Genomic DNA, 20,757 nt, shown 5'->3' on the forward strand with positions numbered 1-20,757 from the left:
TTCCATTAATTTAGATTTGTAATTCAGCTGGGGAAAACAGCTTTCTGTTGCGCCCCTTATGCTATGATAAGGACTGATAACTACAATATATTTTTCGCGCTCAAAATCATTCAAACTCAAATACAAATTTAAAATTAAATGAGCCATATACAACCTCTAGAGCTTTGTACAATATTCCATACTATCCTCAAGTTCATTAAGACTATAGTAAAACATAACTAGATATTGTTGTTGTTGTTGTTTATAAGTTGTTTTTATTAGTTTCTTTTTTTTACATTGCTATTGCTGTGTTTTTTCACCCGTGCCCTCTTTTTCCAGGCGTGGGTTAGAATGGACAAGGAAATCCCCATGAAATCCCGACTACGACGCGTTAGTGACGTCATACGAGCGGTAAGAACCGGTATAGTGATCACACCCTAATCCTAATCCTGAACCTAATCCTAACCCTAACCCAAACTCTATACCCTAAACCTAACCCTAACCCTAATCTTTACTCTAACTTTATCACTAGCCAGTATTTAGCCGGGGGGGGGGGGGGGGGGAGGGTAATTGCCCTGAAACGATCATCAAATCGCTTATTAAAAACAACGCTCAAATTAGCTCAACTGTCAATCAAAGAGACAAACGCATGTAAGCAACGTAGTAATGGTGGAGTGTTCAATGTACTGTGTAGCTTATTTATACTTTCTGTGGCAAGCAGTTCAGCCTTAATGATCATAGTAATAATCGAATCAAAATCACATTTGAACATTATCATGTCTTTATAATCTGAAATATTCATTCGTCTCCCTTTGGAAATGTGGCTTAATCAATATAACATAATGTAAGTATCGTTATGAAATCTTTCGAATTCTCAAAGCATTGTATATCTTATGCATTTCTAGCTAACAAGGTACCAAAATAACAGCATTGCTATATGGCTGAATAACAATGATCTTTCGACAGGATTATCATTTAAGCTATTTTTATCTTATAATATCAGAGTCTGTCTCTTTTAAAACATTTTTTTATTATTATTATTTTTTTTTATAAACACTGAATTACGAAACAGACTGGATCAAATAACTTCAAATGAAAAGCCTGCGGAAGGATGTCAGCTAAAGAGTAAATACTGCATATATTGATTGTGCTTCTCTTTTGCTCTTTCATCACACATACACACACACACACACACACACACACACACAAACAAACAAACAAACAAACAAAACAATCAAATAAACAAAACAAAACCAAAATACGCACTAACCTGACAAAACAGCTTGGTCTGAGTAAATGTGCCAACACCGTCATCGGGAATCCGGACCGAGGCATCAAAGGAATATCTGGGGGCGAGAGGAAGAGACTTTCGTTTGCTTCAGAGGTAAGTTTCTCCTTATTTTTCCTGTTTCATCCATCCTTCTCCTTCGCCTTCTTCTTCATTCAAATGAGTATATAAGAACGACCCAAGTCCATGGAAGACCATTTCGAGTAAACTAAAAAAAACTTCATATCTTTTTTGTTTGTCCAATAATATTCTATTTAACTGTGATGGGAAGGCAACATTGTATATACAAATTAGAACATATATTATTATGACAATTAACATTAACATTAATTGTGGGGAGGCCATTTTGTGTGATGGACTTGGGTCGTTCTTTGATTCATATGGACTTGGGTCGTTCTTTGATTCATATACATGATATTCTGCTATAGAGATGAGAGAAGGACGAGAGAGGGCGCTATAATATGAATGTAAGAATGACCCAAGTCCTTCATTCTTACATTCACATAAGATTTAACTCATTTATTTCAGGCACTTCCGGGGGTAATTAGGATTTATCATTTATACACAAGATGAGTCCATGCATAAGCTACAATTTCCCATGTCAAACTGAATTTGGCCAAAATTGGACTTGGGTCGTTCTTATATTCATATACTCAAATCAATTCAATCCAATCCAAATCAATTCAATACAGATCAGTTCACATGTGATTTATTTCCATCCGACAAAAGGTAATACAAATTCAAAGAATATTTGAGAATTTGTAAGAAATACAAACCGTAAGATTTAATTCAAAATATATGAACCAATGATTACATCATGAAAGAAACGATAATATTATTAATGTATACTTTGCAATGGTGGCAAAAAGTGAAAAACGCGGATCACTCGAAAAACAATATGCCAATATCATGTATCAAAAATATATTCATTTCAGCCAGAGCATTTCATAACCGATATCATATGATGCAGGTAATATATAAAGATTCTCCTTGACCCCTTCTTCTCCAGTTGTCTTCGCATTTTTATTAATCTTCTGTCTCTTTTATGTTCTTCAGGCTATGTTCTTCATTAATTTTTCTTCTCTCTCTCTCTCTCTCTCTCTCTTCTTCTCTCTTTACAATGAATATTGAGGTACATCTTCCCTATTCACCTGCCAGGAGAAGTTTACGCTGCTGTGTTTTCATCCGTTTTTTTTTTTTTTTTTTCAGAAAGACTATAAAATTCAAGATTCATGACAACGCATAGTAACATCTTGTATGTTTACAAGGTCGGAAGATGTTGATGTCACATTGTACAATTACATAAAACACATGTCAACATAAGGTCCCCTTCGATACTTTATGATTGCAAATAAGATATACTCCTTGTATCAAGTAAGATCCGCGTGATTTTGATTAAAAAACAAACAAACAAACAAACGCAACAACAACAACAAAGGGTGCGTTAATAGGTCCAGATTCTAACGACCCCCTTTTCCCCGTCGAGGTAAGCTAAACACTTTATTTCACTGAACAACACTCTTATTCATAATTTGTTTTCATTTCATGTAATATCATATTGTGTGTTGTTTGTTTGTCCACAAAACCTTCCACACAAAAAGGTGCTGACCAATCCTGCGCTGATGTTCTGCGACGAGCCCACTTCCGGTCTAGACTCGTACATGGCCCAGAACGTGGTCTCCACTCTCCGAGACCTGGCCTCGGAAGGACGCACCATCCTGTCCACCATTCATCAGCCCTCCTCCGAAGTCTTCGCCATGTTTGACAGGTTGGTACACCAAGTATGCGTACACTGCAGAAACATCGGCTTAAGATTTGACACCATGGGTGTTAAATCCTACTCGAATCAAGTGTCAATATGTATAGAGGACCACACCCACAGGTGTAGAAAGTATTTTGTGATGGTGTTAAAAAGTGTTCACCTAGCACTTGTTGGTGTTAATTTGACACTGTAGCTGGTGATATTTTAGATACTGCGTCGGTGATAAATCAATTCACAATGACACCGCATGGTATTGATTTGATATTGCTGGTGTTAAAGTCAGTGATATAAAACTTGCCCAGTGTCAATAGGTGTTACTGTGGTGTAGATGTGTTCACACTTTTTTTTTTCTCAAAAGTCAAGTACTTTATCGGAGCCACAACAAACACACACACGCACACACACACACACACACACACTCACACTTACATACACTCTAAAAAATTACATGGTTAATCAGCATTTTGAATGTTACTCCAACCTTTTTGTAAATGTTGTAGATTCAACACTCAGAATGTTGGATTTATCATCACTTTTGGTAGTTTAACATATTGAGTGAAAATGTAACATTTTGAGTGTTAATCACATAGTCAACATAACTTGTGTAGTGAGATAGGACCGATGCAGTAACAATACGTTGTACCTTAAAATGACATGGAGAAAAAACAGACAACACTTGACGTTCAAATCATTTATAGGCCTACATATTTTTAAGTTACATATATAAATTGCATAAGCTACATGCTATAAGTTATTTAAAAATACAATAGTTTTTTATCTTTAATACGATGCATTATGCTTTAAGTTTCACTGATATACATATACTGTAGATATAACAATAGATTTATTTATTTATTTATTTATTCCGTCATATTTAAACAGGGTAGTCCCCTCAGTTTCACAACTGCTTTCCAGGGGAGCCCTGTGTACATATACATGATAAAAACATTGGATAACAATAGACTTCATAAAAAAAAAAAAAAACATATACAAGTATAACACATATACACAAAACAATACAAGCTTTAAAAGATACTTTAGACCATGGAGACTGACTTAAAATGTATTCTGAATTCGGCATAAACAAAATGTATTATTCAAAAAAAAAAAAACCTGTGTAATAAAAATTACTGTAATGACACACCAAAAATATAAAACTGAGTTTAAAATACCATAATAGGGGTTAATGGAACCAAAGAAAAAAAATCATAAAAAGAAAAACCAATACAAACAGTTAAAAAAAATGCAAAATTGTTAAAACATTCAATAAATAATCATTATACCATAATAAATATTTATTTAAAACTTGTAACTCAATTGACGGCATAATTTTCTAAATCTTTCAAAAGAGGGGCAAGTTTGTAAGAATACTGGTAAGGTGTTGAATATTGCACTTCCCTGGTAAGAAAAAGATGTTCGCATATATTCTGTCCGTGGTGTAGGCACAAAGAGGGGGCTGTTGACTGCGTATCTTGTGAGATATATAGTACACTGGTCTAATGGCAATGAGTGGTTTTAGATAAGCCGGCACTCTGTCATTTAAAATCTTGTAAATTTGAATTCAGCGGCAACATATATTAATATTATTGTATTGCTGACTATTTTGAATTTCGTTTGCAGGATTCTTCTGATCGCCGAAGGACGAACAGCATTCATCGGCACCACCAAGGAAGCACAATCTTTCTTTGCAGAGTAAGTACGCATGTCGAAATGGATTTGAATTATGCATGAGATGGGTTTGAAGTATGTATGATTCGGTTACAGCTCGTTATTCCGAAGGTTCGTTATTCCGAAGGCTCTTCAGTCCGAAGATTCGTTATTCCGAAGGTTCGTTTTTCCGAATGTCATTTTCGAATGAACAAATCTTCGGAATAACGAACCTTCGGAATAACGCCGCGAATGTTCGGATTAACGAACCCTTTTTCATTTTCGGATTAACGAACCTCTAGGTATAGGGAATTTGCGTGTTTCGGATCAACGAACCTTCGGAATAACGAACCTTCGGAATGTCGAACCTTCGGAATAACGAACAGCACCCGTATGATTCAAACCCTTCTCATTTAATCAACCAGTGTTGAGAAGGGACTATTTGAGAAGGGTACACAGTAAGAAAAGAAGGCAGATAAATGGAAATTTGAAACACCTGTCTCGTCTGGAGTTAGACAGATTGGTAGAGCGTTCCATATTTTGACAAAATGGCGGAGATTTAAAAGGGTGAAAGGAAAAGGACCTGTGTGCGGGAAGTGAGATGGTATAGGATTTCTAGACGGCGGGCGTTTATTAGAATGTTGGTAGACAGAGATTTGCATTCGGTGAAACCATGGGGCCTTTAAGAGAAAAGAAGTTTCTCCTAGAGGTGACAGCCGACCAATTTAAAAGGGACAGCCAGTCTTCATTTGACATGCCACTCCGCCGTTGTTTGAGGGCCAGCTGACATGGCTGAATGGCAGTTTGTTGATCACGTTCGCGCTGCTGTTCCTCTGATCCCGGCTGTAACCTGCGAAGTAGTGATACTGCGATGTGATGGAATATCCGTAATACAGGAATGAGAGCTGAAGAGACTTAGTACAGGGAAAATGTATAGCAGTGGTTGTTGACTTTTCTTCAACTATACGCGGGTAAATCCCAGAAGTCGATTTGTCTTCATCGCAAAACTTTCCCACATGTATGCGATTTCCAAGCAAGTCAGAGAAAGTGTTATAGCTATATACCTGGAGTCGCCTATAGCGTTGAACAAATCCAGCAAAGAAAAATTACCACTCTTGCAGGGGAAAGCGACACAATGGTTCACAAACAGAGTTGACTCTGTTTTCCTTACTACCTATTAAGATGTGGACTCATTTCCCTTATACATGTACAATCTTCTACACCATACAGCGTATCATTGAGGGTCATATTCCCGATAGCACTGAATAGTTTGAAATTAATTGCCCTGGTGGACAACTGAAAATCACTCAAAATTTCATCAACCTGGTTTAACGATAGAGGGAATATGCCTGAAACTTCGCATGTAATTTGTGGGAACTGATGTGTTAATGAAACCAGATAACTATAGCATGCATGGATGTGATAAAAACAATTTCCCAAGAAAAATCTCAGGAGGCTGTTTTACAGTACTTTGACGTTAAGAAGGATCTCAAAAATGAGGCGGCTGAAAAAACAAAGATTACAGGAACCCGGAGAACACTACACGTCTTTAAGGACCTCTTATATTGTGACCGTTGGTTTACAGGTTGGGGTACACGTGTCCAAAGAACTACAATCCCGCCGATTTCTTCATCCAAACTTTGGCCATCGTCCCTGGTGAGGAGGCAGAATGCAAACAGAAAGTTGAGGTACTGTTATTATTCTTATCATTACCATTATTATCATTATTCATTCTTACTATTTCTTGATATTATTATCATTATTATTATTATCATTATAGTCATAATCATTATTGTATTGTTATTCTTATCATCAAAGTCACCTTAATTACATTTTGTTTTCCGTCGCTTTTTAAAGTTTCTAATTGTTATTTCACTTCATATAAAAATGTTATTGATAAACTGTACATTTTACGTATAACATAATATTATGTAATACGTAAAATGTACACTCAGTTTGTCAATAACATATTTTTTATATTATTATACATTATGTTTACTTATTACTTAGATTGGTGAATTTGCGCAGTCCTAAAGAAGAAAATTTCCTCACTCTGAAAGGGTGACATTCTATCCACATCGAACAATAATTGTTCCTCACACACCGCTGATCTTTATACAGCTTTTATCGATCTCAACGGACGTCTATCCTAATGATACTGTAGTCTTTAACTCTAATCCAAGCAGCAATGCAATATCTATTCATAGAAAGCCTTTTAGCAACTTGTTACTTCGAATTGCCAGTTTCAACGATACGACTACTGGAGAAAACATCATCGATATCACAATCATTCTACGCGCCAAGAAGTAGTAAGGGATAATAACCATGGCAACGTTTATGTTACGACCACAGGCCGTGACGGATGCCTACGACGCATCGGCGAAGGCGAGAAAGATACGGGAGAAGATTCCGCCGACCATGTGCGACACGGTAAGAGCATAGCCTGCTAGAATGTGCTGTAAAGCTTACAGGTCCGAGGTACCACAAAAGATGGCAAAATGCATTCAGACACAGTAGACTTAGAGGTATAGGTATATATAAACATGTGGTAACCAATCCTTCACATCATCAGCTCCCACTCTTTGGAATTCATTACCTCTTTCAATCAGAAGCATATCTTCCTTTGATTCTTTCAAGAAGGCACTGAATATTTATCTGTTCAATATCGATGATTCGTATGTGAAGTCGTGATCGATTGTATATCTTATGTCAAGCGCATAGAGAATTTTGTTAATTATTATGCGCTTTAAAATGTGAAATATCATTATTAGATGACTAGATAGATAGATAGATAGGTAGATAGATAGATAGGTAGATTATAAATAAAAGTTTGATATATAAAGATCACGAGAATGGATGATTACAAGGCCCATCTTAACAGATTTGTGTTTCAGAGTGGCTTTAACTGTGGTGTAGAAGGTAATTTGAACGACAGTAATCATGGTAATGTGATTCTGTAAGACATGAAATGTATCAAAGGGAACATTGTAAACGTAGAATCGTTCAATTATTTTTCGATCTAGCCAATGTCAGTTAACTTTATATAATAAGCATATATATGAGTGTTTCTGTGTGTGTATTTATGTGTGTGTGTGTATTTATATATCCCATTGGCACTTTACTGTTCTGGTCTGTATGTGAGAGGCATATAGCGTATCGCTTGTGTTTTGTGGTTTTGTGTTTATGTGTGTCTGTGTGCGAGGGACAGAAATGATACGAATTATAAAACGAATAATGGCCGAAAATCGATGTTTTTGTCTATTACATCGTGACCAAAGTTTATTCTTTTTATGTTCAAAGACTACAAGCTTTAATCGATTCTTTTTTCTTTGTCTATTCTCTTCATTTTCAGCTGCTAGCCTTGGATGACGAAGAGGAAAAATCCCCGTAAGTTTAACCTCATTTTCAAATACTTTTATTATTGTTACAATAATCATTTTAAAAATAATTGATAAAGAAGATTCTCATCAAATGATTGGTTGAAAGCGTACACGTGACTGAGCATTTACTTTGTATAATACATAATTTTGCTTATGACCGGTCATTAGCACTTTCACAGCGCGATGGTGACCAGGCGAGATTCTTTGTTTTATTTAATTTTATACATTAGAATGGACATAATAAGGAGATGAGGATCATTTATCAAACGACAAGGATCTGCTCCATCATTTTCTAAAACAAATGATACACATAATTTTGTTTTGGCATTAGTACAATAACCCTCACTCGGTATCTTCAAGACAATTCATGAATTTTTACATGCTGTAAGCTATACGATATTGTGAAAGCTATAAAGAAAATTCAAATTCAGTGTGGTATGCCAGATGTGAACTTGACATGAATCTTTTAAAAGCAATTCGATATTCCTTGGAATTTCATATACAAGACATTTTTTTCCGATTTTATTTACAAATTTCTAAATACATCAAAGTGTTCCTCTCCCTCAGAATTATACATATCACGTGAAAAAGTCGCAGTGGACATGTATATTTATGTGTGCATGCATAATTAATCATCCCTCTTCTACTTCGCCTTTCCTGCAGCTACAAGGCGTCTTGGTGTGAACAGTTTAAGGCGTGCACCTGGCGAGCCTTTCTCAACAACCGCCGGGAGCCGCTGATGACTACCGTGCGATTCTCTCAGACGCTTGTGAGTCACAATAGCTATACGTTCAGACGATGATCCTTGTATACCTCGAGGATAGCTATCTTCGAGGATAAGCTCGCAATTAAGCACCATGTAAACGCACTCGTTGATAGCTAACTTGACTCGAATATAGTTATCCACGAGATATCTCAGGGTTAGCACTGTATCAACGAGCTGCGTGGGGGGGGGGGGGGGGGGGGTCCACTCGTAGGTAGGTATCGTGTGGACAGAAATTGTTGATAGAAACTTATGACGTCAGCTTAGAACCAAGGGCGCTATCACGTTCCATGCTTTGATCATTAATAAAAGCGAAACAATCAATTTTCATTAAAATAAAAAAGTTTATTGAATCAAATGTTGGTAAATTTATAAGCATTGTTCCAAATTTATGGTAAAATAGCCCTCTTGTGGTTTTAATTGTTAACATTTTACTGAAAATGAAAGTAATTTAAAGTGGACAACATAATGCAGGGGAGATCGAACTCTACAACTTGTTGATAGCTCAATTGCCCCCTCCCCCTCTTCCCAGCTGCGATAAAGCCCTTCTAGTTCTCAGCCGACGATTATGTCCAAATGCAGGTATTGATGCGTCCGTAAATGAAAGTGATTACCATTTGTGTTTGAATGTGGATTTGTATTTGCGTTTAGCTTGTATTTCATTGTTTTATTTTATGATGTTTGTAATGATTTTGTTGATTTTGATAATGTCATATCAAATTTACCGTACATTTATAGTATGGGAGCAATTATTGATCATCCACATAATTTTATATCACTTTTTTTCCTTATATAGCTTATTGCCCTGATTCTTGGGTTAGTCTTCCTTCACCAGCACGTCAACCAGGAGGGAATTCAAAACATCAATGGCTTCCTGTTCATTCTCATCACCAACTCGGCCTTTAGCAACACGTTTGCGGCTGTCCAGGCAAGTCTATGTTACCACTTCATACTTCTTTTATCTGCGGAAGGGGATAGACTATACCTTATAAGGCTATTCCAACCCGATTTCATTGTGATGCTCACAATTTGACAAGATCATTGAAAATTTATTAAAGAGATTTGAGAGAAACACGTAATTCGACTGGAAGAGATGTTTTACGTTGCCAACATGTCATTTTCATATAAACGTCCGAGTCATAATCAAACATCAACAACATACCAGATGAAGCCCAGATAAAGCAGACATTGGTTTGTGTGTGTGCGTGTGTGTGTATAATGCAGTGAACAACAGGTTTTATATTAACGTAGCAGTCAAATGCTAGACAGAAATTGGATAAATAATGATCACGCGAAGGGGGAGGGCAGGTTGTGATGCTCTGATATCAGGAGGATATAATTGAGTTGTTCTTTGAAGAGAGAGAGAATTAATTATGATGACATTCTATAACGGGAGGATTGATGGAATATATGTTTCACATTCATAGAAAGGCAAAACGGGTAGGGATATCTGATTACTGTATTGGCCACGCCCATTTTTTCTCATTTAGATATCAGTTCGTGTCTTGATTTTTAAGATGAAATTTATTTCCCATGCGTCCCCCCACCCCCAACGAACACACATCACAGGGCATTCTTAGTTTGAAGTATACATTGTAATTTTGGTATCATTACCGCCAGCCCAGTGTCAATTCAGTATCAGTTTTTAACCGCTTGCGTCTGTCTCATGATACGTACAACACACACTGTGGTAAATCGGCTCAGACAGATCATCTCTCCGACTTCTTGTTTTCTATTGGCATGATTGGACGAGAAGGGATCGGGACAGATAGATTTTACGTAAAACTTTCTTATGTTTTGTGATTGTCCCGTCGAAACAGATATTTCCCCTGGAGATGGCACTGATCAAGCGGGAACATTTCAACGGCATGTACCGAATCGACACCGTCTTCCTGTCCAAGGTCATCGTTGAAGTGAGTTACTAGGGAGCTTGAATTTCGAGCTTGAGATTTGCGACGTTAAAGGCATTATTTTCTATGTAGTCGCAGATGAAGCAGAAACCCAGGTTTAGTGTTTTGATAGAGTTCTACAAATGTGAGTCAGGGATGAAGAGTCGTTTCAAAAAGAGCCTCTGAGCAGAGGCAAGCTTTGATTTTTGTAGGCCCAAACTATGGAATAGTTTGCTAGTATATTTACGGCTATGTACATCAACAGTTTCTTTCAAGAGAAAGCTAAAGACATACTTTATTTCTACTGTAATGTAACGATCTTGGAGACCTGTATGTAAAACGCATAGAGCAGTTTTTAATTGTTTATGCGCTAAATAAATGTCAGTTTATCATTACTATGAATGCGATTTTTAATTTCTATGATATTTAAGTGCCATTATTTCCATCTTGTTTTGTTCTCTCTTTCTCACCAGCTTCCGTTCCAGTATATCTTCCTCCCTACTATCTTTATGACCATCCCGTACTGGCTGATCGGTAAGTCTTTCTAGCACTCACATTCAGATGACAAGCCCTAACCTCGAGGTTAGGAAACTTCGAGGTTAAGCTCTTGCCCCCTAAGTTCGACGTGCGTCCACACGACAAAGCTTAACCTCGAAGTTAGGGAACCTCGAAGTTAAATTCCTGCCCCTTTGAGTGCGTTGATTTTTGTGTCAACACGGTGCTTAACTACGAGTGGGGGGCCCCCCGTGGCTCGTGGTTAGAGCGCTAACCATATGATTTCTCGTGGCTTTTAACATCGAGCTAACCTCGAGGTTAGCTAACTACGAGTGCGTCTTCACGGTCCCTAACTACAAGCTCTAACCTCGAGGTTTCCTAACCTCGAGGTTAAGGCTTGTCGTCTGAAAATTTATGTATAATGACCTTTCTTGTTTTTGCAGCTGGTTAGGCACTTCACTCGTTTTCAACATGTTCAATGTGCATGCATGAACAAAATGCATGAACTTGCCCGACGTAACAATTTATAAGATTCGTCTATGATGTCAAACAAAGGATGAACTTGTGCAGACCAGATAAGCAGAATGGTCTATCTCCTAATACTTAAGAAAGTATCTACAATGTATTTCATTATTTCCAAACAGTTAGCAATCTTTTTTTCAGTCGGTATTGCCAAAAAAATATCACTTTTGTCGTAAGGTGGACGCGCTGCACATGGCAAGCACGGTTTAGAAGGATCACTTGAATACTTATTTCGTCACAGATGCTTACACCAGTGAATCTAAAAATCAACATGCTCTGTTAGTACTATGACCTTTTTCTGCTCATGCACAAAGTGGAACCCCGAACTTGCTATTGCAGGAATTTGATCTATTTTACGTGCGCTCTAAAATGAGAGAAAGGATCGTTGGAACCGAACAACCACGGGTAGGACCGACAGTTATAAAGAGCTCTCTGAAGGACTAAGTTCCTTGCCTATATTGTATTTGTAGGAGCACAACCACTTCAACCATGAAGGGACTCTAACCAGAATTCATCATTAAATGTGGAATCATCTTGGAATGACTTTTCACTGAGCCCCAACAATGCAAACTAGTCAGCATAATGATAATGGGTTTGAAGCGAGCAAACAAAACTAAGCAATGCTGTTGGTATGTAATAGATCACAGAGAGTACACGTCCTTATATTATAACCAGAAATGATTTTACATCAGTTGTTTTAACAATTTTGTCGAGACGGTGATATGTGAATAAGTATTTTGATTTCGATTGCGTCCGTTTTATTCAAAGAATTACGCTTTGATCATAATATGACTGATAAGAATCATGTAGCATATCATTATACACTATGTTTGAGTGTTGTTTGTTTGTATTTATTCATGTATTTCTTATCGGGGAAGTAATATTGTGTGTCGGCAATAATTCCATTACACGTGAAGAGAAGAAACAAAAGTATCGCATTATTTTTTTTTTTTCTTATGGCAAGTGGGCCGCATTGTTGTAAGAAACAAAAAGACAATTTACAACAATAGAACAATATTTGAAGAGCTTGTTTGCAAAAACCGATAAGTCCATTTTTGAAGATTTTCAGTTACGGTCTCTGTCATAAAGTACAAAATAATACCTTTTAAATGATATATCGGTCACTACATAAAAAGGTATGTTTTTGAAGTTATGGTCAATAGAAACACAAATTTTCTTATTATTCTCTTTATTTTTCTTGACCTTTAATCGCAAATATCTCCATTTTGCAAATATGGACTTATCGGTTTTTGCAAACAAACTCTTCATTTTCAAGTATCACTGACAAAACAAAAATTTCGCCGCAACTTTGGAAACCTAAGTGGATATAGTGCAGGTCATTGCATTGCTCTGTTTGAAGTCTAACGTTGTTTCTTTTTGTTCCTTAAACCCCCCCCCCCCCCAGGATTGTATCCATATTTTGCCAACTACGTGGTTGCTTGCGTCATCACAATCCTGCTCACCAACGCTGCCGTTTCCTTTGGTAAGTCTTTCGACAAACGAACTTTGAAAAGACAAAGATATGTCATTTCATGGTCTATATACATCTTGGTCGTTTTGTTAGGTTTGCTTACAAATTCTCCTGTCGAATATCAAAATGTCAACACTCGAAAGAATATTGTTGCCAAATGTTTGATGTCAAATATGCCAAAACGGCCAAGGGATGGGGGAAGGGAAGGGGGGAGGGGGGAGGAGAGAATTTTATAAAACTTTTTTTTTTTCCGGCAAGGTCAATATAATAATTCACGTAACACAATTTTGAATAGAGTTTCTCTCATTTAATGTTGTTGTGCTCTAATTCTCATATTCCTCTGTTTTGAAAGTTAAAGGCAGAATTTACCATTTGCAAATAAAACAAAAACCCAGCTTTAGTGCTTCAAAATACTTTTAGAATGAATAGAATAGAAACAACCAATGTAAAAAAAAAATGAATAAGTATGATTAATGCTAAGTATTGGTAAATATACAAAATGTGAACGATAGAATAAAAATGTTTTTAGACTAAACCATGTGCAGTTGAAGTTTAGTGATAAAAATAGTGATATCTCCTTTATATCTAAGGCGTTATTGCAATTTTTTTACATAGTAGGATGTTCTGTGATACAAGTGACGTACACATACTATTATGCATCAAATTTGATATCTCGAACATTTTTTTAAATCACTGCTCCAAATGGTAAACAGTACCTTTAAAGTGGTTATTTTGATGACTTGTCAGTTGGTATTCTGATCGTAGATAAGCAAACAATAGGCCTACATGGTTTTGTAAAACTGTCTATGGAAACAAATTCAGCATAGGCTGTATCTGTATGTAGAGAGATAAGTGCGTTTTGCATTTCTTGCCTTACATAGGGTATTTCTAATGATACTTGTCTTCGAAGAAGCATTTACATTGAAGAGATAAAATATGAGATAAAAATTGTATCTTTGCAACTGATTGACAAATTGCCCTTGATACATCGACGTAAATAAGCACTGAATTGATCAGTGTTTTAGTAGTAGCCATGATAAAAAAAAAAAAATCATGGGCGTATATACTCGAGCAGGATGTACGCCCATAATTTTTTATCATGGCTACTACTAAAACACTGATCAATTCAGTGCTTATTTACGTCGATGTAGGGCAATTTGTCAATCAGTTGCTATGAAAACATCTTGACGGAAGAATTTCATGAATTTGGAAAAATTGTATCTGTATGTCACAAAAGGAAGAAGAAAGAACAAGAAAAGCTTGTCGATGCAACGTCGTTTAGTCTATAGTGTGTGCTTGTTTGGTATGTTTGTACATGTGTTTGTATATGGGAATGTGTGCGCATAGATATAATTCACTAGCAAGAAAATGAGCACCACATAGCACTAACTTTTTGATTCTTCTGATTTTCTTTATTTTTTAATGGTCAGGATATCTGCTCTCTGCTCTGAGCGGAACGGTCCCCATCGCTCTCGCCATAACTCCCCCGCTGCTTCTGCCCTTCATGCTCTTCGGAGGCCTGTTCATCAACTTGTCGTAAGGACTCATTTATCCCATGTCTCTTGTCATTATTTCTGTTTCCTCTGGTCTCACCGGAGTTTGGCTAAATAAATCAAGATTGGAACTTAACGCATACAACTATGAATTATTATTGTTTTAGGAGCGAACATAACGGAATCTTCACTTTAGCCTATTGCAATATCAAAAAGAAAGATTTTGAATATATAGGCCTACATGTATGTATATATATATATTAACGATGCATAATGCATAGCTTGCATGTTTCTGTGCAAAAGACATGTACAGGGAACATGCAAGTTATGCTCGGTCTCGAGGAGGATGCATTCCAATGTCTTTTTTTAATCATATTAGTACTTTAGCAATGATTGACAGATGAGGTTACAACCAGAATCTTGGTTTGGAAGGTTTGTTTGTTTTTTGTTTGTTTGTTTTGTTTGTTTTTGTTTGTTTGTGGGCGTATCCAAGGAGTCTGAAGAAACAGAAGAAAAATTATTTTTAAATATATGGAATGTTTCTAGATACTCGTTTCACCGCGAAAGTGATGTTGAGGGTATCATGAATCAACACAAATCAACATGCATTTGCATGCCATAAAACCTTTAAATACAAATTTTATCAGATCTATAGTGATTTCGATGACGTCACATTATTTTGTAATTTCCCCCTTCTCTCAACCTCGGCCTTACAGGGATATCCCCCTCTACTTGCGATGGGTGTCGCGCCTCTCTTGGTTCAGCTACTCCTTTGAGGCCCTACTCATTAACCAGTGGGGTGAGATCGACAACATAGGTAAGCCAGAAGCACTGAATATAAAAAGAGAAGCATGTATAGGCCTACAGCTTCAAATGGTTACAGTTCGTCGTTCTAAAGGTTCGTTTCTCCGAACGTTCGTTAATCCGAAAATGAAAAAAAAAAAGTTCGTAATCGATCCGAAGGTTCGTTGGTATGCACTTTTCTTTGATTTTCTGATTAACGAACCTTATTTTACTTTCGGATTTACGAACTTCCGGAAAAACGAACCGCATTTCATATTTTCGGGCTAGCGCTTCGAAAACATTAATGCTATCAATTGACCTATCTGGCCAATTGGTATGAACTGTCAGATCCGCTGTCAGTAATACTGAATTGTTAATGACCTAGAGATGTCTGATTGAAAAAAAATACTATTTTGGTGGGTTTTTTTCCACTTTTCAGGGTGTCCTCCAAACGGAACTGTCTCGTGCATACGAACCGGCGATATGGTGCTTGAGAGTTACTCATTCAAAGCTGTGAGTATTGGCCTATCCTTAATCGAAACAAATAACCAAGTTCCACTTCATTCATGTTCGTCACGATCATTATTCTTTAATATGGTATACCGAAAAGATTATTTGCGTTTTGACTATTTAACCGTTGTATTTTGATCCTTGCCACCACTGAGCAATGTACACGTATTCTACTTCATTTAAGTTAATCACGTTACTGGCAGATTGAGCATTGTGTAGGACGAATGCTTGTAAGCTGGACTTTTTCCCTGAAATATGCACATTTTTTTTTTGTAATTAATTAAAAGAATAACAATCTCTCTTGTGGATGCGTTGAAATAAGACAAATTAGTTCCCATATCTCACCAAATGCTGAGAAAAAAAAAATAGACTAGGGAAAAAATTAGTGAAAAACAGTATAACTTTTGAATGACTGTTTAATTTGACTATGCTTAGGCACGAGGAAGAATGAAGCGTGTTTGTTTATTTTTCTAATTAATTTTCTGCTCTATAGTATTCACCAAGTTAAAGGCGAATATTCCTTCATCAGTGTTTGCGTATAGTTTCACGGCAATTCTTCGACGCAGGATGTTGTTGTTTTATCCAAAAATGGATGCATTCATCTGGGTAACGCTAATACATTAGTCATCATCATCGTCATCATTATCATCATCATCATCATCGTCGTCGTCATGGTCATCCAGTAATCGTTATTATCAGTATACTCGTCATCAACACCGTCACCCGCCGTCATCATCATCATTATCATCATCACCACCACCACCACCATCATCATCATAACCAGCATCCCTAAACTTTGTTGTTTTTTTTTCTTTTTTTTTTTTAAATCCCTTCCCCCTTTATAGTCGGACTATGCGACAGATTTTATAGGGCTGGTCTGCCTCATCGTTGGATATCGACTGCTGTCATTTTTCGTCCTCCTCTTCCGGTGCCGCAGGAAGAAGTAACAAGTTGTCGTCCGCGTCGTCGAAGGATGACTGTAAGGGGGAAGAAAAAGAGGGCAGAAGAAAACACTGCATGAAGTCCGGTGTTATATATGAAACACCGAGCTGGTGTTAAATTTCTAGTGCTCATTTTTGGTGTTAGATTAACACCTACGGTTTTCACTTCGAAATATATAGGCCTATATATATTTTTTTTTTGAATAGTTTCGTAATTGCTGTTCTTCTTGGTGATTTTGAACCTCAACAAAAGATCAAGAATTTTCCGATAAAGTACTCGATTTTTGAAAAAAAAAAATGTCTGAACACATTTACACCACAGTAACACCAGTTGGTGTGGTCTCCTATTGAAGCTGGGCGGGTGTTAAACCATTGACATTAACACCAGCAATATCAAATCAACACTATGACCATGCTGTGTCATTGTTGAATTAACACCAGCGCAGTGTCAAAATATCACCAGGTACAGTGTTAAATTAACACCACGAAGTGCCAGATGAACACTTTTCAACAGTATCACAACATACTTTCTACACCTGTGGGTGTGGTCCTCTACACTTGATCGGTGTTAGATTTAACACCCGTGGTGTTGATTCTAACACCGATGTTTTTTACAGTGAACAGAGCATAGCTTAGATGATAACTAAGCTGACATGAAAGGGTGCAAACTGGAAGAATGTTGATCTGTGTCAAATCTAGTCAGGTGGTGTCCACGCTTAACGTTTAATTCATCATACGTATTTTACCTGTTTATTCATCACAAAGCGTGAGTAGAACACGCATCCCTCAAATAAAAAAAAAAAAATAGGATTTGGGTGTAGTAGACGTGAGACAGTAACTTTGTTTATATTTCTCATTCTTATTCTTCATTAAGTGTGCTTTAAGTGTAATCGTGTGTATTCGTAAGAATATTTTTTTTTTTCGTGGATTTCATTCGTGTGGAATATTTCGTGTTTCCATTATACCACCATTGTACTTTGGCCGAAAATGTGGGTCCAAAAGCTGGTACATAATAAGTTCATATCTGTTTAGATATGTATTGTGGGGTTGAATTTTCATACGCCTTGGGCTTTGATTTGTTTGAAACATTGTATTCATGTCTGCCCAATGCGAACCCAACCAGAGAAATGCCCAAGAACTTGAAATCTGCGTATGTGGGCTATTCAGCCTGGAGAGGTCATCCGTACTTTTGGTTGCGCAAATCTTCGACAGGCCAGCTGTGTATTATCTGTTGTACAGTAACTAACGTTGTCCCTAAAACCTGCTAAGCATGTTCTGGGCCTGCGTAGATTGACTTTTTTTTTAATCTACGTCAGAAGAAATGACTATAATGGCTATGGAATGAAAGTAATTTTGTACCTTGATAATTCCTTGTTTGTTTTTTCTCGACCCGAATGTAAGGTCCTATCCTGAATCTTTTTTCTTTTCTGAGAGAGAGTTTGATATGTGTAATAGAACGCTTGTCTCTTGTTAACGTAGAACGAGATGTGGTATGATTATGTAGTATTTACAGTAATGCAAAGCGCTAATGTCTACACGACGTTTGGGGATTAAAAAAAAACAACCGATAAAGTTTGCATAACTTATTTGAACATTGTTGTTTTTCTCCTTGATAGCTATAAAAATCAAGCAACAGCGAGAGAATAAATAAATTCATCGAATGCAATTTGCAATCTATATCAATAATTAAAAACAAGTACACGTTTCTGAGAAATGTGCAAACGTGTTTTAGTTCATTCGAAGTGAATGTTATCTGACATAATTTTGTTTCTCATTGACATTGATTTTGACAAATTCGTGAGTAATTGTGCAATACTTAATTCATCACGACCACACAGTGATATCTCTGATTGTTGCAGGCTCTTTCCCAAAAATGGAAGTTACCTTTTGAACTGCTTTTGAAGTATTATTCACAGAGAAATTTCGATTGTACAGGTTTCCTCATAAAAGCGAATAACGTGAATGCCACCCACATCAGCATTATCAGGTGGAATTATAGAACAACAAAAAAATATGCGATTAGATTACGTGTATACAGAGATATTAATTTAGAGAGAGATGAAGTGCAGTATACATTTTATTAATACACGTCATCACGTAGTATAGCATTTAGAGACGATTTCCACATAAAATTGACTTGGTGTTCATGGTTTTCTTGTGAAAAATAAACCAATAATACCCATGAAAAAATGCCTATCAAGTAACTACTTGGCAGCGATAGAGATATACCGAAGCATTAAAGAGGAATGAAAACAAAAATATATCTGCATGCGGAGTGAGTGAATGCATTAATGTCAGTAGAACACAACGTCATCTCTGAAAGTTTGAGGAAAATCGGACGATCCGTTCGAAAGTAATGCATTTTCAAAGTTTTGGTTTTAAAGATTACAGTTACGTCACATGAAGGGCGATATAAAAATGTAAAGGAAATTCAACATATTTTCACTTTTTTTACCTCTTTAAGAAAGCAGAGGTGATAATAGTTACTACCCCTTATGTGTCAATAACACGTTGAGGAAATATGTTTTTTCATTTAAAAAATTGTTGATTTTTCTGTACATTTTCTTTATATCGTACCCCATAAGTGTCACCAAGTGATGGCTGCACCAAAATTTGGAAAAAATAAATCGTAACTTTTGAACGAATTGTCCGATTTTCCTCAAATTTCCATTGATGTGCTCTGCTGATATTGTTGCATTCAGTCAATCCACATACATGTATTTCGATTTTGTTTCCCTTTAACAGCAATGACTGAAGCTTCCAAGTCAACATTGCAAATTTGCAAGTTACGAATTGGCAACCGCTAATAAGCTTGAGAATGCGTCAATCTTTGATTAGATACTTTCAGCCGTATATCTTTGTAGCCACATGTATCTATCATAGACACGAACAACAATAACACTGAATAAAGCAATGCATGGTTATTGTTTCGGGACCACTTTGTACGTTCTTGTGCAGTCTGTTATTTGCCTGTGTACTGATTCATTTATTTTCCCTTCATCTTTTCTTCTCATCCTCTTCATCGTCATCATCTACTTTTTCTTCTTCGCTGTATCATTTACTATAAATGACATCACTATCATTCCTATCGTTATAACCATCACCAATAATATTATCATGTAATATACTTTTTTCTGATATCGTCATCTTAATTGATATCGTTAATATCGTAGTAATTATTATCATCAGTAAAATGATATTGATGATGATGATGATGATGATGATGGTGCTGTTGTCGATTAGTACCGTAGTACAGTGCACTCCCGTTTTAACGAACACAGTTATAACGAAATTTTCTTCCGACGTCCCAGAATTATTATCTATCATATAATTATATACTTTTATTTATTCGGGTATGAGGAATTTTCGATATAAGAAAGTCGCCTGCATAGAAGCAGAAGATATATTAAACTTGATGTTCATCATCTCGTACAATATTGTATTGTCATAATTACTATTGTCATTATAATATAAGCCTTTTCTTTTTGTCCCACTTGTTTTGCTTTGTTTTGTTTTTGTCCGTACCATTGCTATCATATCTCTCTCGCCTTCTCTCTCTCTTATCCCCAAACGATTCTTTTTATAGGGTGTTTCAGATATAGAGTTCGAATCGCTTGAGTTGGAAAACATTAATACCATACTGCCAAACAATGTGAATGCACATCGAGGCTTTTGCACACAAAGGACCTCCACTAAAATGTCAATCCTCTTTTTCTCTGTCTGTCTGTCTGTCTGTCTGTCTCTCTCTCTCTCTGTCTGTCTCTCCCTCTCTCTCTGGTGCCTGAGATATTCCATCCAATAGTTTATGTCACTCCTATACCTGATTTTCGAGAC

At 36.6% G+C, this 20,757-nt stretch overlaps 1 protein-coding gene across 1 annotated transcript in view; it reads left to right on the forward strand.

Annotated features, from left to right (window-relative positions):
• The window catches only part of LOC140243770 (protein white-like), a 30,994-nt gene extending 13,513 nt beyond the window's left edge, over positions 1–17,481 (forward strand). Inside the window, exons 5-20 of the mRNA XM_072323438.1 lie at positions 319–390; positions 1,262–1,363; positions 2,869–3,035; positions 4,650–4,721; positions 6,262–6,364; positions 7,029–7,106; positions 8,029–8,063; positions 8,720–8,825; positions 9,616–9,747; positions 10,640–10,732; positions 11,182–11,242; positions 13,131–13,208; positions 14,627–14,732; positions 15,406–15,506; positions 15,912–15,985; positions 16,828–17,481. Coding sequence (XP_072179539.1) covers positions 319–390; positions 1,262–1,363; positions 2,869–3,035; positions 4,650–4,721; positions 6,262–6,364; positions 7,029–7,106; positions 8,029–8,063; positions 8,720–8,825; positions 9,616–9,747; positions 10,640–10,732; positions 11,182–11,242; positions 13,131–13,208; positions 14,627–14,732; positions 15,406–15,506; positions 15,912–15,985; positions 16,828–16,929 — 1,482 coding nt within the window. The 3' untranslated portion in view covers positions 16,930–17,481. The remainder of the gene's footprint in view (positions 1–318; positions 391–1,261; positions 1,364–2,868; positions 3,036–4,649; positions 4,722–6,261; positions 6,365–7,028; positions 7,107–8,028; positions 8,064–8,719; positions 8,826–9,615; positions 9,748–10,639; positions 10,733–11,181; positions 11,243–13,130; positions 13,209–14,626; positions 14,733–15,405; positions 15,507–15,911; positions 15,986–16,827) is intronic.
• Positions 17,482–20,757: the final 3,276 nt, after the last annotated feature.

This window comes from Diadema setosum, chromosome 20, assembly GCF_964275005.1.
Source record: "Diadema setosum chromosome 20, eeDiaSeto1, whole genome shotgun sequence".
NCBI classification, from domain to species: Eukaryota; Metazoa; Echinodermata; class Echinoidea; order Diadematoida; family Diadematidae; genus Diadema; species Diadema setosum.